At 46.0% G+C, this 15,419-nt stretch overlaps 1 protein-coding gene across 1 annotated transcript in view; it reads right to left on the reverse strand.

Moving 5' to 3' along the window:
- Positions 1-15,419, reverse strand: part of pals1a (protein associated with LIN7 1, MAGUK p55 family member a) — a 44,334-nt gene that overhangs the window by 14,981 nt on the left and 13,934 nt on the right. The window contains exons 2-8 of the mRNA XM_080012314.1: positions 11,526-11,891; positions 10,965-11,142; positions 10,206-10,306; positions 8,050-8,157; positions 1,305-1,382; positions 978-1,118; positions 50-211 (exon numbers count right to left, since the gene is read on the reverse strand). Of these exons, the coding sequence (XP_079868440.1) occupies positions 50-211; positions 978-1,118; positions 1,305-1,382; positions 8,050-8,157; positions 10,206-10,306; positions 10,965-11,142; positions 11,526-11,717 (960 nt within the window). The 5' untranslated portion in view covers positions 11,718-11,891. The remainder of the gene's footprint in view (positions 1-49; positions 212-977; positions 1,119-1,304; positions 1,383-8,049; positions 8,158-10,205; positions 10,307-10,964; positions 11,143-11,525; positions 11,892-15,419) is intronic.

A 15,419-nucleotide genomic window follows, 5' to 3' on the forward strand; every position in this document is an offset into this window, starting at 1 on the left:
CGACCAAAAAAGATTGGTCGATGATTAAGGATGATTTCTCGGCGCTCACTAGTATGTCGAAGACCTGGTTGACATCCTTCCCCCTGATCTCCACGCCGTTGATCTCGAGAATTTCGTCCCCTTCCGTCAACAGGCCGCTGCCCTCAGCGGCGCCCCCGCGCACAATGCGGCTTATCACCACGCTGTCCATGTCGTTACGCACCGTGGCTCCCTGCATGCACCATGAAGACACAGTGATAGACGAAGTTAGACGTGAGCGATAGGCAAATTGGACCAAATGACATATGAACACGGCGGCGATGGCACGTGTGGTTCCTAAAAGTGTCTGCAAGTATCGGCTATCCTAACCCCGTTGGAATGGCAGATATTCGGAATATGGAAATGGTTGGTTGACTGAAAGATGAATGAACAGTAGGGGTTGGAATCCCTATGTAGCTCACAATACAATCATGATATACAGGTACTCCTCACTTAACAACCGAGTTACAGTACGTTCCTAGGACCGGGTTGTTAAGCGAATTGGTCGATAAGCAAGGACCCGTGTTATTTCATGGTAAGGGGGCGTGGCGATTGCGAACGCTAGTGTAGTGAATGCTGACAATCTGCGGGAACGAGACTAAGAATCAAGCATCTCATCGCGCATCACCGTTCTGACGCCGCAGTATTGTATGCAGCATACAATACCAACTGGTCAGAGAGCTGGTCGTAAGTCTGAACGGTCGTTAAACATGTAGGTAGGTCGTTAAGTGAGGAATACCTGTATTATTGATTTGTTTAGGTTACATTAGGCTAGAGCTCCCACTAGTGGTTTGTAATGTGGAGGTATCCGCACACACACACACACACACACACACACACACACACACACACACACACACACACACACACACACACACACACACACACACACACACACACACACACACACACACACACACACACACACACAAACAGCTAATGTGTGTCTTCCCTCTTACCAGTGGAATGTCCCTGGCCTTCTCAATCCGAACTATCTTGACCGTCTCCCCTCCCCACTGGGTCAATGTCTCCCCCAATGGTGGCATGGGCTCAGGTTGCATTTCCATCCCTGCTACGCTGTCATGGGCCTGCAGCAATCCCTGGAGCACAAAATCAGTATTGTATTTAGTGCATGTCTGTCAGCAGCTCATGAAGCTATGAGCAGATCTCATTTAGTTTTAGTGCGCAATACTTAATTAAAGCTCCTCTATCATACAAAGATGTAAAAATTGGTGTCTATTCATTAACAATCTAAGTAATGCATCACAAATAGACTGTGTTTTTACCTGCACATGCATGTCTGACAGTAGGTTGTTCAATTCAAGGCCGTCTTTACTCTGACTGGATTGGACCAAATTCTGCACCTGTAAACATGAAAACAAAGTGACACCATCATCGATAATCATCTATATACCAAGAGATCTAAAGGACTTCTTTCTCAGGCTGTAACGATACACACACAGTATTAGTACGAAATACGGCACAGGGTTTACAGTCCAATAGTGATAATATGTATTAAGAAAGTTTTAATGGAACCAAATAGTGACTGAATGATTATGCCCTCTGGTCCAATCCCAAAGAAGAGCTACTGTAGCACAAACTGCTGAAAAAGTTAATGCTGGCTATGATAGAAAGGTGTCAGAACACACAGTGCATCACAGTTTGCACTGTATAAGGCTGCGTAGCCGCAGACCAGTCGAAATGCCTATGCTGACCCCTGTCCACCGCCGAAAGTGTCTACAACACGTGAGCGTCAGAACTAGACCATGGCGCAACGGAAGAAGGTGGCCTGGTCTGATGAATCACATTTTCATCATGTGGATGGCCAGGGTTAGGGTCCAATCAGATCAAGCAGTTGTGGGGCGCTGTTGCCACCGTGCTCTGGGCGGGTTATGTCCCAAAAATAGGAGCCTTTCTGTGCTCACATGGGGTTTCCTCCACCTAACGTCAGTAAGGACCCCCACCAAAAACATGCACACATCATGGTCTGACCAGCGATGGACACTCGTCACCCATCCTGGCTGCCCCCCTGGAGGAAGGACAAGCCAGGATGGGTAAATGCAGAGGCCTCATTTCACCGGCCACCATCCAAAGCGTGTGGGTATGTGTTGTGTGATAATTAAAGATTCTTCTTAAAAAAAAAAAAAAGCTGCTGGTCGAACTTCAACATCAAGAGTCTCTCCCGCTCCTGCTCACCGAACCTGGAACAGCTGACCATCTCATGCTGTCCATTCTACCTCCCCCAGGAATTCAGCACAGTCATCATTACAGCGGTTTATATTCCACTGCAAGCGGACACATACCCACACGCTTTGGATGGTGGCCGACACAGCACTATCGGACCTGTATGATGTGTTGTGCGGACTTCAGAACAAACATCTCAACGCAGCTGTGGTGGTGGCTGGGGACTTTAACAAGGCGAACCTTAAAAAAGGTCTGCCTCATTTCCAACACATCACGTGTGTTACCAGGGGAGCTAGAACTTTGGACCACTGCTACACACCATACAAGAACAGAAAGACCGCCTCGCTCCCTGCTTTCGGGAAATGGGATCATTCCGCTATTTTGTTACTTCCTGTTTATGAGCCGTGGAACAGGAGGGACATAAAGCGGGGGTCAGACCAATCAGAGGCCGTGCTTCAGGACGCTCTCACTGACGTAGATTGGGACATGTTCCAATCAAGTTCCAGTGACGTCAGTGAGTATACGGATAGCTACGTGCAGTAGCTACGTGCTTCATAGCCACGTTAGTGGATAGCTTCTTTCCCACAGTGAAAATTTGGATATTTCCGAACCAGGAACCGTGGCTCGATTAATCCATCCGGGGCGCTCTGAATGCTCGCACGGCCGCCTACAACAATGGTCTTGTATCCGGAAATATGGACATTTACAAAGCGTCGCCGTATAATGTGGAGGGCGGTGAAGGACGCTAATCTGATGTATAGGGACAGAGTGGAGCGACAGATGGAGCAACGGGACACCAGACGCTTGTGGCAGGGGCTGCAGCCTATTATGAACTGGGTTTGAGGTTTGAGTCTGGCAACAACACCGCGAGTTCGCCAGCTAAATGGAGTTACACCGCTTGGGATGAGCGCAAACTCTCAGTGTCCGAGCATGATGTCAAGAGGGCTCTGAAGCATGTGAACACCAGGAAAGCTGCGGGCCCAGGTGGCATATCTGGGTGAATACTAAAGACCTGTGCTAACCAGCTAGCCCTGGTGTTCACTCGGATATTCAACACCTCCCTGGCTGAGTCAGTGGTCCCGTCCTGCGGTGGTCCACCGTCATTCCTGTCCCGATGATCGCCTCTCCGGCCTGCCTGAATGACTACCATCGGGTGGCCCTCACCTCGGTGGTCATGAAGCGCTTCGAGAGACTGATTAAGGATTACATCTGCACCTCCCTCCCCCGCACCTTGGACCCGCTGCAGTTTGCGTACCGGCCAAACAGATCCACAGACGATGCGGTCTCCAAGGTAATGCACACCACGCTCACACACCTGGATGGCCGGAAGGGGGCCTATGTGAGATTGCTGTTCATCGACTATAGTTCAGCTTTCAATACCATAGTCCCCACCAGACTGGCTGTCAAGCTTCGGGAGCGAGGACTGAGCACTCTGCTGTGTTCCTGGATCCTGGACTTCCTCTCAGCCTGGCCACAGGTGGTTAGACACATGTCCAGCTCCCTCACCCTGAACACAGAATCCCCCCCAGGGTTTCGTCCTCAGCCCCCTACTGTACTCCCTGTACACACATGACTGTGTGGCCTGGTCCAGCTCCAACACCATCATCAAGTTTATTGACGACACAGTTGTGGTGGGCCTGATCACCGACGACAATGAGAAGGCCTACCGTGAGAAGGTGGCTGACCTGTCACTCTGGTGCCAGGACAACAGCCTACTCCTGAACGTCAGCAAAACTAAGGAGCTGATTGTGGACTTTAGCAGGGGATTACAACCGAGGACGCCCGCGCCATCGATGATTAATGGGACTTCTGTCGACAGGGTGAGCAGCTTCAAATACATGGGAGTCCACATCACGGAGGATTTAACATGGACTTTACATACAGACACGCTGATAAGAAAGGCGAGGCAGCGTCTTTACCACCTCAGGCAAGCTCAAGAAATTCAGGGTCTCATTGAGTCCTTCTACTGTGGAGCGGTGGAGAGCATCCTGACAGGAAACATCACTGCCTGGTTTGGGAACTGTACTGTTTAGGACAGGCGGGCCCTGCAGAGGGTGGTGCGTTCAGTCAGACGTACCACTGGAACTACCCTCACCTCCGTAGCAGTGCCCGCAGGATCATGAAGGATCCTCATCACCCCAACAACGGACTGCTCCAGCTGCTGCGGTCAGGCAAGCGCCTCAACAGTCACACAGCGAGGACAGAGAGACTGAGACGGAGTTTCCTTCCGCAAGCCATAAGAACTGTCAATGCTGAACTCACCAGGGGTCCAAACAAAAAGCACTGAGACACTCACACAGGCCCCACTGCCTTACTGTACTGTATGTAGCATACTGTACTGCATACTGTTCTGGGTTACTGCATAGTGCGCTGTATTGCTGTTCTGTTTGGTGTTAGTGTATTGCTGTGTTATGCTGTTGTGTACTGTACATCTCCATACTCATTCTATTCACATGCACTTTACTGCACATATCTGTATATACATTAGCCAAATCAAATTGCATATACATAACTCTATTCCCTTCTATTTTGTACTCCCACTTTGTGTTATCTTTGAGTCTTTTTATTTTTATTTTATTTATATTATTCTATTCACTAACTGCAATACGTTTTAGGAATCAGTAAGTTAGCTAGGTAGGAATTAAGTTAGCTATTATGTTCGGTTTAGAAACTATTGTGCATAATGTCCGGGTGCATTGCAAAGACATTTCACTGCATATACACTACTCACAAAAAGTTAGGGATATTCGGCTTTCGGGTGAAATTTCAGGATGAACCTAAAATGCACTATAATCTTTACAGGTGAACTTAATTTGACCTTCTCTAAACCTTTGAATGCACATGTCCAACTGTTCAACGTTTAAGTACTTTTTGCACAACTTGCTGTTCTCTCACAAGGAGCTGAACAGCAAAATTCACAACAGGTGTTTGATCCATGAATCAACCAATACATTTCCTGGTTCAATTAGAATTGGTATTTAAACAGTCCTCTACATCATGCTGTTCACATTTTGACATCACGAGACCAAGACGACACCTAACAATTGATCAACAGTACCTCTCCATTGCGAGGCTTCAAACAGGATATTCTCAGAGGGAAGTGGCCACTGAGCTTAGAGTCTCACAGAGTGTCATCAGCAGGTTCCAACAGAGATACAGAGAGACTGGAAGAGTCACAGAAAGGCATAGAAGTGGACGTCCTTTGGTCACATCTCACAGTGATGTTCTTCATTGTGAACAGTGCCCTGCGGAACCGGATGATGAATGCCACTCAACTCCAGGCACATTTAAGGGAGGTGAGAGGCACCCAAGTGTCACGTCAGACCATTCGAAACCATTTACATTGGCGTGGTCTATGTGCTAGGCGAGCTGCAAGGGTACCTGACCACACCACCAGGCACAGGCATCATTGTTTTGCATGGGCCAGGGAGCATTTACACTGGCCGAGGGACCAGTGGGCCTCAGTGCTGTTCTCTGATGAAAGTTGAGCAGAAATGATGGCCGCCAATTATGTTGGAGACGTCAAGGAGAGCGCTATGCATCAGCCACTGTTGTCACCAGACGAGCCTTTGGTGGTGGTGGTGTTCCAGTGTGGGCAGGTGTGTCTAGTCAATACAGAACTGCCCTACACTTTGTGAATGGTACAGTGACAAGCCCATAATACCTGAATAACATTATTAATCCAGTCATTGTGCCCCTGCATGAACAACACAGGCGTAATTTCATCTTCATGGACGACAATGCTCCAGCTCATCGAGGTCGCATCATTAGGGAACGGCTGCTGGAGACTGGAGTACCTCAATTGGAGTGGCCTGCACTTTCTCCAGACCTGAATCCCATAGAAAACCTATGGGATCAGCTGAGTCGCCGTGTAGAGGCTCGTAACTCTGTACCCCAGAACCTCAATGACCTGAGGGCCGCCCTTCAAGAAGAGTGGGGTACCATGCCTCAGCAGACAATAAGTCGACTTGTGAACAGCATGAGAAGTCGTTGTCAAGCTGTAATTGATGCTCAACGGCACATGACAAGTTATTGAGACATTGACATTTTTTGTCGTGGTGTACCCACCACTGTTGTTGGCTTTTGTTTCAAATAATTGTTTGAGATGAGAAATCACCATTGCATGCTTCTACTTAAATGCCCTACTTTCATGATATAATATCACTGTCGCGTGAACTTTTTACATTTTCAATAAATTTCACCCGAAAGCCAAATATCCCTAACTTTTTGTGAGTAGTGTTTGTATGAACGTATGTATATGTATGTGACAAATAAACCTCTTGAATCTTGAATGAGCCACCAGCTCATGCAATGAGGAGATTGGAAGTATCCTTTTTTAGTGCTGTGGTAGACTGTAGCATCCAGTTTTTGGAGGACTACTTCTCGCGAGTGCTTCTTAACTTTAGCCAGTTTGATGCACACGGAGGGTAAGCTTCATGGAGACAAACTCACCTGTGGAGAGGCTGCAAACTGGCTACAGAAAGAGAGCCTTCCAGAACTCCCCTAAGCAACAATGAATACATTTTAGCTCCTTACTTACCTGTGATCTGTGAATTGTACCCACATCTTTGGGTAGTTCTCTGGATAGCTTGCACTCTCCCTGTGACCGTTGCATCTGCAGACCGGATTTTCTAAGCTCAAATTGATCAAGAACTACTTGAGATCTTCCATGGCACAAGAAAGACTGAGCGGACTTAAACAAATTAGTATCAACAACAGAGTTGGCCATCAGATCTCTAACAGCGATGTTATGAATGACTTTTCCTCCAGAAGAGCCAGGAAACACAAATTCTAAGGAGGAAGTGGAATATTGAGGTAGTTTGTTAGAGGAAGAAATAAGAAATAAAGTTGTTTATTTTTGATTTATCTCTTTTTTTTTTCCTGAACCTTTTGCACATCTGCACAGTACCTTGTTACGGGTTCCCCTGTTAATTTTATATCATTATTGAAGTATTTATTTAATTTATATCATCTGTTTTTTACATTTAAATGTATTTTTTATATTAGAAGGAAACTTTACTGAGGGAGGTGCTGTTTATCCAAGTTATTTGATTTTACTTGTAGTTAATTGTTGTTCTGCATTTTTGCACGTTGCAAATTCTTTAAAACAAAAACAATTTAAGTGGTGAACTTGTTTACAGTAACTTGTTGTCTGCTCGTTTATTTTGTTACTTTCAGTGCACCACGTTCAGTATGCCACCTAGTACTGATAGATGTTTTGGGATTTTTATGAACATATTTTGAAAAATAGCCAAAAACAATGTATATTCGAAACTTTTCTAAAACATTCTGTGAATTGCAAACCATTTCCAGGCCTGGAAAACAGTTTTTCTAATTACATAACTTTTCCAGGAATTTTTTGACCGTGGGAACCCTGTAGATTTACAGTAGGTTTGCGAATGATCAAGCATTGACTATAGTCAATAGTATTGGCGGCGCCGAGGCGGGAGGTGGCCCCCGAATCAAATTCTGCTTAGGGCCTCATAAAGGCTTGGGCCGGCCCTGAAACTTTCTGACATCCGTTACATCTACGAGTATGACCCAGGATCCTCTTGCACTTGACTGAGTCCACTCAGTCCACTCCAGGATCCAGTCCATGCATCCACTTCAACCACCCCCCAATCCTCAAACCCTGACTTGTGACACAGAAATAAAAAGGCCAATCACAGAATAAAAAGCAAAATGATCAACAAGTGTATTAGTATTATGATTCGTATACATTATCATTTGTATGCGTTTGTTGTAAGTTGTAATTGAGCAAAAATAATGAAAATATATTTAATCACATACAAATGATTGATGATGATTTATTTGAAAAATGTTTTGCTGGGTTTGTGCGTATGTTACCTCCATAGCTAGCTGTAGTGCTTGCTGTGTGTGTGGATAGGGCGGAGAGGGGCGGTGCATGCTGTTGGCCACAGCATTGTGGATCCTGACCGCTGACTGGAAGTCTGACTGCAGGGGAGAGAGGAACATCATTTGCTCATATTTATCCAAATCAATATGGTTGTCTCATTGTCATTCAGCTCTGTTTACCAAGAGAGACCCGAGAACAAATGTCATATAAAATGGCCTGGAGGAGGTACAGGACATGTCAGCAGCGCAGAATTTCAACAAAGTGCCATTGGTAAAGACTTATATACATATTCTAAATATATTCATTTAGTATTGACGTATGAATAAATATCTATGTGTTTGGTCAGGTTCCTTTTTTTGTGTAGGGCGAACAGCTCGCTACGTTGTTGTTGCTACGAAAGCTTTGGAGTTGCCAAGCGTGTTGCTGCGCTAGTAGTGCTTCACAAATGATTATTCGTAGCGAACAAATCTATTAAATGATTCAAGAGTCGAGAGTCACTCCAACAAGGACTAAATTAAAGTCCAAGACAAAAAAGGCCAAGGCTTTTGGCATAATTCATATTGAATGTGATTGATTCACACTTTACATTCCACCAAAACAAATAATTTTGACAGAATTAAATGACTACTGTGACAATTCCATTTACAACTCAGAGCCGAGCGATTCTTCCGACTCTCGTTCATCATTAACTGGAAGTCCTCTCTCACTCATGAAGTACACCAACTAAAGCAAATGAAGCAGGAGTCATAGAATTTGACAAATCATTTTACTGAATGACTACAAGAACCGAATGTCAAAAAAGAGCCAAAGATTTCATCACAGTGCAGCAGGCTTATAAAAGTAGACCAATAGGTTCTAGATATATTCCAAATCAATATTCCATCTTAAGGCATCCGATTATTCCGTAAGTAAGGCCTAATAAGAGGGATAATGTGAAAGACTAACATATTTATTTTTTAAACCTTTGACCCTCTGGTACAGTGATAGTCCATTCCACCCCACTCCAGGATCCACTCTGTGCATCCACTCCAAGTTCTAACCAATACTTGGTTCAAGTTCAAGTTCAAGAGAGATTATTTGTCACATTGGTGTTTCTGATGTGATGATTACTACTTTTTAATTCAATAAAAGTTGTTAGAAAATCACACAGTTTGGATTGCAAGGCTTTGTATATGTTGATAGGTCAGGAACATAGAGAGAGTATTTTGGGTGTAACGTTATCAGTATGGTTAAACCGAACCTCCAGCTTTGGAGAGATTCCTGAATTCCCAAATTTCTTTTAAAACATCACTATGTAACTTTTGGTATTTGGGATTTGACACCCCTAAAGTTTGAGTACAATTGCACTTTTATACTACTCGCAAAACTCAGTCCAGTGTCTGGAAATAATTTATTTTACCGGACAGATTTTAACCTTATTGGTCAAGTTTCAATAACAGTCTATGATACAAACAGACATAGGGTACAGCTGCCCTTGCACGGACCTCTGTGCTTCTGGAAGCTTGCTGCAGCGAACACTCAACCCACGGCTCCGGGGGAGCGATGGGGAGAGAGGCTGCAGGGAGGGACGGAGCCCCCTGCTACCAGCATAGGTACCAGATATGCTCAGCCAGGCAGATCGGCTCGCACACGCAAGTCAGAGAGTGAAACAAACCCTGTGGCGCAATGAAAGTGAGGGCCGGCATGTGCCAGCAGAGGTGCGGGTGCCAGGCGCACCAGTGGCCCGTCTCATCCGTGCCGTTGGGGAGGTGGAGCGGCTACTTTTTGTATTAGCATTATTACCAGACATCTTGACCAGCAAGTTCATAATTTATCGGGGGGTCTAAATTTATACATTTTATCAGGCAAAACAATTTTAATAATCCCGGAGAAAAACATCAGGAAAGATACGTAGTGCCGTAAAGCGTAACGCAGTTTTACCGTGGTTTCGTACCCGAACACAAAAGTTACAAGTGCAAGAACAGGTGGGGGTGGGCAGGAATGAAAGAAATGCCATTCCCCATATTACAAGTGAGTGGACCATCAAAATGATTTTGAAGATGTTGCAGCGTTGGCAAAAGTTGCATAGTGTTGCTTTAAACACAACGTAACAAAAACCCGCCCCACCCTGTTGGCCACCGTGGCTCCGATTTCCTCTTGATATTACCTTGTGCAGCAATGCAAGCACAAGCTCGATGTCGTTCTGACTCTGCGGGTCCGACAGACAGCTCTGCACCTGCTTCAGGGACAGCAGCAGCTCCTCCAGCTCTGAAGCATAAACAAAGAAAATACATTGACCAATTTTTAACGCCGTTAAAAAACAAATTAAATGGCATCAATGTGTTAAATCAATTAACTCTGCCAGCTCTAATATATGTCATTGATGACATTTATTAGTTGTTGCAGCTGTAGTACAGTCTACTCTATGCCAATGCTTGAAACATAATGTTACCTCTAAAGCAACAAAACATTATTGTATCGCAAATATTTCAATAAAACACAAGCTAGCTTGCATTACACAGATCATGTCTCTCTTACCTAGGATTTCTGCTTCTGAAAACACAGTGTTGCCAATGTACTGACGTCCATGTCTCAACCCTATATTGCGAACCAGTGGCGATAAACAGTGAGAAGGAAAATTTGCTGCATTTCATGTTAATATAGCAAAGGGGCACTGGGTTCCATGACCAGCCTGTCTGTTGTTCCTGTGTGTGTGTATGCCCGTGCAATGCCGGTGTGCCTTTTGTCTCTTGAGGTTCCCAAACACAGTTTTAATTAACTTGCCCTCAAGTGCCCTTTCACCTGTCTCTCCCTTTCTGCCGACTTCCTGAGGAATTTGCCTTGTGACGGTGGACCGCTCTTTCCTCCATACCTTCCACTGCTGCCAATCTACTCATTCCAAACCCTCTTCCTGTGGTCTCCTTACCCAGCAGAGCATGTGCATTCTGGCTGCCCAGAAGTGGCTGCTGGGGTGCATGCGTGTCCAGCAGGAAAGTGGGGTTGTCGATCCCCACGTGTGGGTTCTGGGAGAGCTTCCGCAGCCTCAGGGAGGTGTTGAGGTCCAGCTGCTTCCCCTCCTCCTCACGCCGACGCCGGAGGTCCTCCTAAAACATGTGCAGAGAAAACCACACAAATGAAGGAAACCAGGCACTGATCAGATAGGACAAGTACTGGGACAGTTTTTGTGGCCATGCTGTTAAAGGGCAACTGCTGGGATACTGTAGCAAAAAAGTACAAGCTGTCACAGATCCTGAAGTCGTGCAGTCATACTGAATTTACCGTTAAAAATAAATTGAATTTGTACCATTAAAAAAAGAAATTATGGCATGCACCATGCACCAAGCCCTACCTGCTGATACATTTGCCTTTCCCGCCTTACACTTTCAAGTGTGAAGATAGTGAAGTTGTAATTACCAAAGTTAGAGCGCCACTCAAGTTTTTAATACATTTGTTGCTTCATACTCAGAGGCCACCCTGTAAGACTTACCTGATGTTGCCTTATCCTCTCCAGCTGGGCGGAGCGTCGTACAGGCAGCGTTCGGCTTCCCAGCTCCTCGGGGCAGTCAACGGCCATCTCTCTATGCTGCTGGGGTCCTCCCCTCATCACTTCCTCCTCACCTCCTCCACTGCCACCCTCCCCATCGCCCCCAACATGGCCATTCAGATGGGAGGTCGTCATTGCAATGGACACCCACACAGCCAGAGAATGTGTGTGTGTCTGACTCTGTAGATGTGGTTGGCTTGGAGGATGTGTGTTTGGACTAGCAGGAATGTGCTTCTGATGTGAACAGGGAGCGTCTAGGAGGGCAGCTCCTCAAACAGCGGAGCCATGGCACCATTGGCCGCCCAACACCTGAGGGGAGACCCGGGACAGCAGAATCGAAATGAGTATATACTTTGGTCCTGTACCATTCAGCATCCCCCAGAATCAAAGCAGACACAAGATGTTCTTTCCATTGATACCACTAGGGGAGGAATATCACATTATTATTGACTCAATACGTTAAAAGTCTTTGCTGTCATACAATATCTCGGTCCATATTTATCAAGCATGTCAGAGTAGGAGATCGTTCCTAACTGGGAAAGATTGGCAAATTTGGTCTTACTTTTTGGAGTGGGAGTAAAAACATTTTATCAACTGTCTTGACCTCAGGGTGCTACCTGTAGTTTGTTTGTTTTGTCCTGAATCAGGGGTGGAACCAATACAATATTGCAATTGCCCTGGGTTAGTTTTTTTGTTTACACGGCAAAATTTTACAGCGGACAAAAACTCATGAACAAACTCCACGCGCTATTAAACTGTCCTTTCATTGGTCAAAATTGTTCTTAAAATTTTTAGACACGACCTTTGAACAACCTTTACCGGATGTAAACAGTGTTGAAGACGGGGCATCAACAGCATATATTAGATCGTAGTGTGGGTAATGTAGGAGACCTATTCGGCATGGCTAGAGGAGGAGCAGTCAGTAGTAGTAGTAGTAGTAGTAGTAGGTGTTACAGAGAGATCACTATGAGTAGATTGACTTATTATTTTATTCTGAAAGGTAGAACGTGGCTGTCTACTACCTGTCCTCAAATAAATGCCAAAGAGTAATATAGTGCAAATAGTACTGACCCATGTTGTCTCAGTGGAAGGAAATGACTAAAGTACATATTGGAAGTTACCACTGCGATTACAGTTTTCTGAGTTCCCGTGAACGCAGCATCATTTCCTGCTGTCTCTCGACCCAATAAAAACGTTCTAACCAGAGAGCCATGTCCAAGCCTTCCAACGTACTGTAATACTAGAGAACGAGTCCACTAGTTAATCGATCGCGTATGGCGTTGTTCTCTCGGGCAGATGAAAAAATAAAAACAAAAATCCTAAAATGGGTCGCCAAATATACTTTGTCGGCCGTTGATATACCTGGGCAGCCTGCCCAAGTAAAGTCTATCGCTGAACCAAACACTGCCTGATTCGACCTACTTGCACAAGGAAGTGAACCAAACACGGCAGTGTTTGTAGGTCGAATCAGAGTCGAATTGTGATTTCAGCTCACTAGGGTTTGCTTGGAACAGGTCAGAGACCGCCTCTGAGCAGTTATTTTGGTGCACCCCCGAGTTCGATTTCTGTTTTTACATCTCCCAAAACAAACTGTACCTATGGGTAAAAATACCAGGGTTCAATTAAAATGACGCACCCTAGGAAACTACTCACTCGATGACCTAAAATGGCACCTCATACGGTCGCCTCGGTGTGTCGGTGCACATTGTTTTGTCTTTTTTTGTTTGTGATTTAGTTTTTTGTGACAATTCCGGAAGCTTGTACACCAGAGAAGAGCTCATGAACATCAGGGCTACAACCCCTGTGGATTTATTTTCCACTTTCGTAGCCACATCCGTGGCATTACTGAACATTATGGTCAAAGGTGCCCTCACCTTTGTGCACGTAGTGAAACGCCGGAGGAGAGGGGACGCGGACAACGCACACCATAACCTGGAATATTTCTCGCCAATGTGCGTTCAAAGGGAAACAAACTGGACGAACTTCAGCTACTTTTGGGGAAGAACAGAGACTTTTCCTCATCTTCTGTTTTGAGCATGGAGACGTGGCTGTGTTGAACGCTACCAGACTCTGCACTGCAGCTGGCAGGCTTCCAACTCTTGAGAACGGATCGGGACACAGAACTCTCCGGCGGCAAAACAAAAGGTGGAGGTTTATGTTTTTACACAAACAGTAGCTGGTGTAATGACATGACAGTAATCCTACAGCACTGCTCTCCTGACCTGGAATCTTTCTTCATTAACTGAAAACCCTTCTATCATCCCTGTGAGTTTGTTTCATTCATACTGGTCGGTGTTTACATACCACTGCAAGCCAATGTGCAGGACGCACAGCGCATGCTTGCCGACCAGATACGTTGTGTGGAACGGACAAACCCGGGCTCCTTGGTTATTGTCTTTGACAACGTTAACAAAGGAAATCTCAGCCATGAACTCCCCAAATATGGATAGTTTATTAAATGCCCCACCAGAGAGGAGAATACTTTGGACCACTGTTTACACCACAGTAAGCAGTGCCTATCACGCCATCCCCCGAGCTGCAGTGGGACACTCTAACCACTTTATGGTCCACCTGATTCCTGCATACAGGCAGAAGTTAAAGCTGTGTAAATCTGTGGTGAGGACATCAAAGAAGTGGACCAGTGAAGCTGTGGAGGATCTTCAGGTGTGGTCGGACTACACTGCCTGAGATGTTTTCAGGACTGCTACCAACAGTCTGGATCTGTGTACCATCACGCACCAGGGTGAGTTACAACAACGACAAGTCCTGGTTCACAGCTAAACTCAGACAGTTAAGGTCAGAGAAGGGAGAGGCGTTTAGGAGTGGGACAGAGACATGTTTTAAGTGACTAAGTACGGGTTTAGCAAAGAGGTGCTTTGAGTACAGTTGTTTAACAATGACTGTACTCAAAGAGACTCCAACACCAGTTTTAAGCCAATGACTCTGCCTGGAAATGGTTCAGACAAATCACGGACATCAAACCAAAAAAAACTCATTCCATGAACAACTCATGCCTGGCCAACGACCTACTACTGTCGCTTTGAAAGACAATGCAACAGTTCTGTCACCATCCCCTGTGACACCTTCCACCAGCCCCAGCCTACCAGCTCTACCTCCCCCACCACAGCAGGAGACTGGACCTCTTCACAACTACTTACCTTAGACCCACCCCTCCCCCACCACAGTGACTACTCTTTCAATCCCGGAGAAGGACGTCAACAGGCTTTTCAAGAGGCAGAAGCCCCACAAAGCAGCCGGACCAGAGTGTCTCTCCATCAACCCTGCCGCACTGTGCTGATCAGCTGTCTCCGGTGTTCAGATATTTTCCAACACCCTACTTGTGCCATGCCTGCTTTACATCCTCCACCATCATCCCAATCCCAAAGAAGTCAAGGACCAGAGGACTTAATGATTACAGACCCGTCGCCCTGACCCGTCGCCCTGACCTCTGTGATTAAGTCTTTTGAACGCCTTGTGCTTTTCCACCTCAAATCCATCACAGACCCCCTCCTGGACCCCCTGCAGTTCGCCTACAGAGCCAACAGGTCTGTAGATGATGCAGTAAACTTGGCCACCCACTTCACCCTCCAGCACCTGGACTCCTCAGGAACCTACGCCAGGATCCTGTTTGTGGATTTCAGCTCCACCTTCAACACGATCATCCCGGCTCTTCTGCAGGAGAAGCTCTCCCAGCTGAGCGTGCCTGACTCCACCTGCAGGTGGATCACAGACTTCCTGTCTGACAGGAAGCAGCACGTGAAGCTGGGTAAACACTTCTCTGACTCCTGGACCATCAGCACCAGTTCCCATCAAGGCTGTGTTCTTTCTTCTCTGCTC

This window comes from Zeus faber (genome assembly GCF_960531495.2).
Source record: "Zeus faber genome assembly, chromosome: 13".
Classification (NCBI taxonomy): Eukaryota; Metazoa; Chordata; class Actinopteri; order Zeiformes; family Zeidae; genus Zeus; species Zeus faber.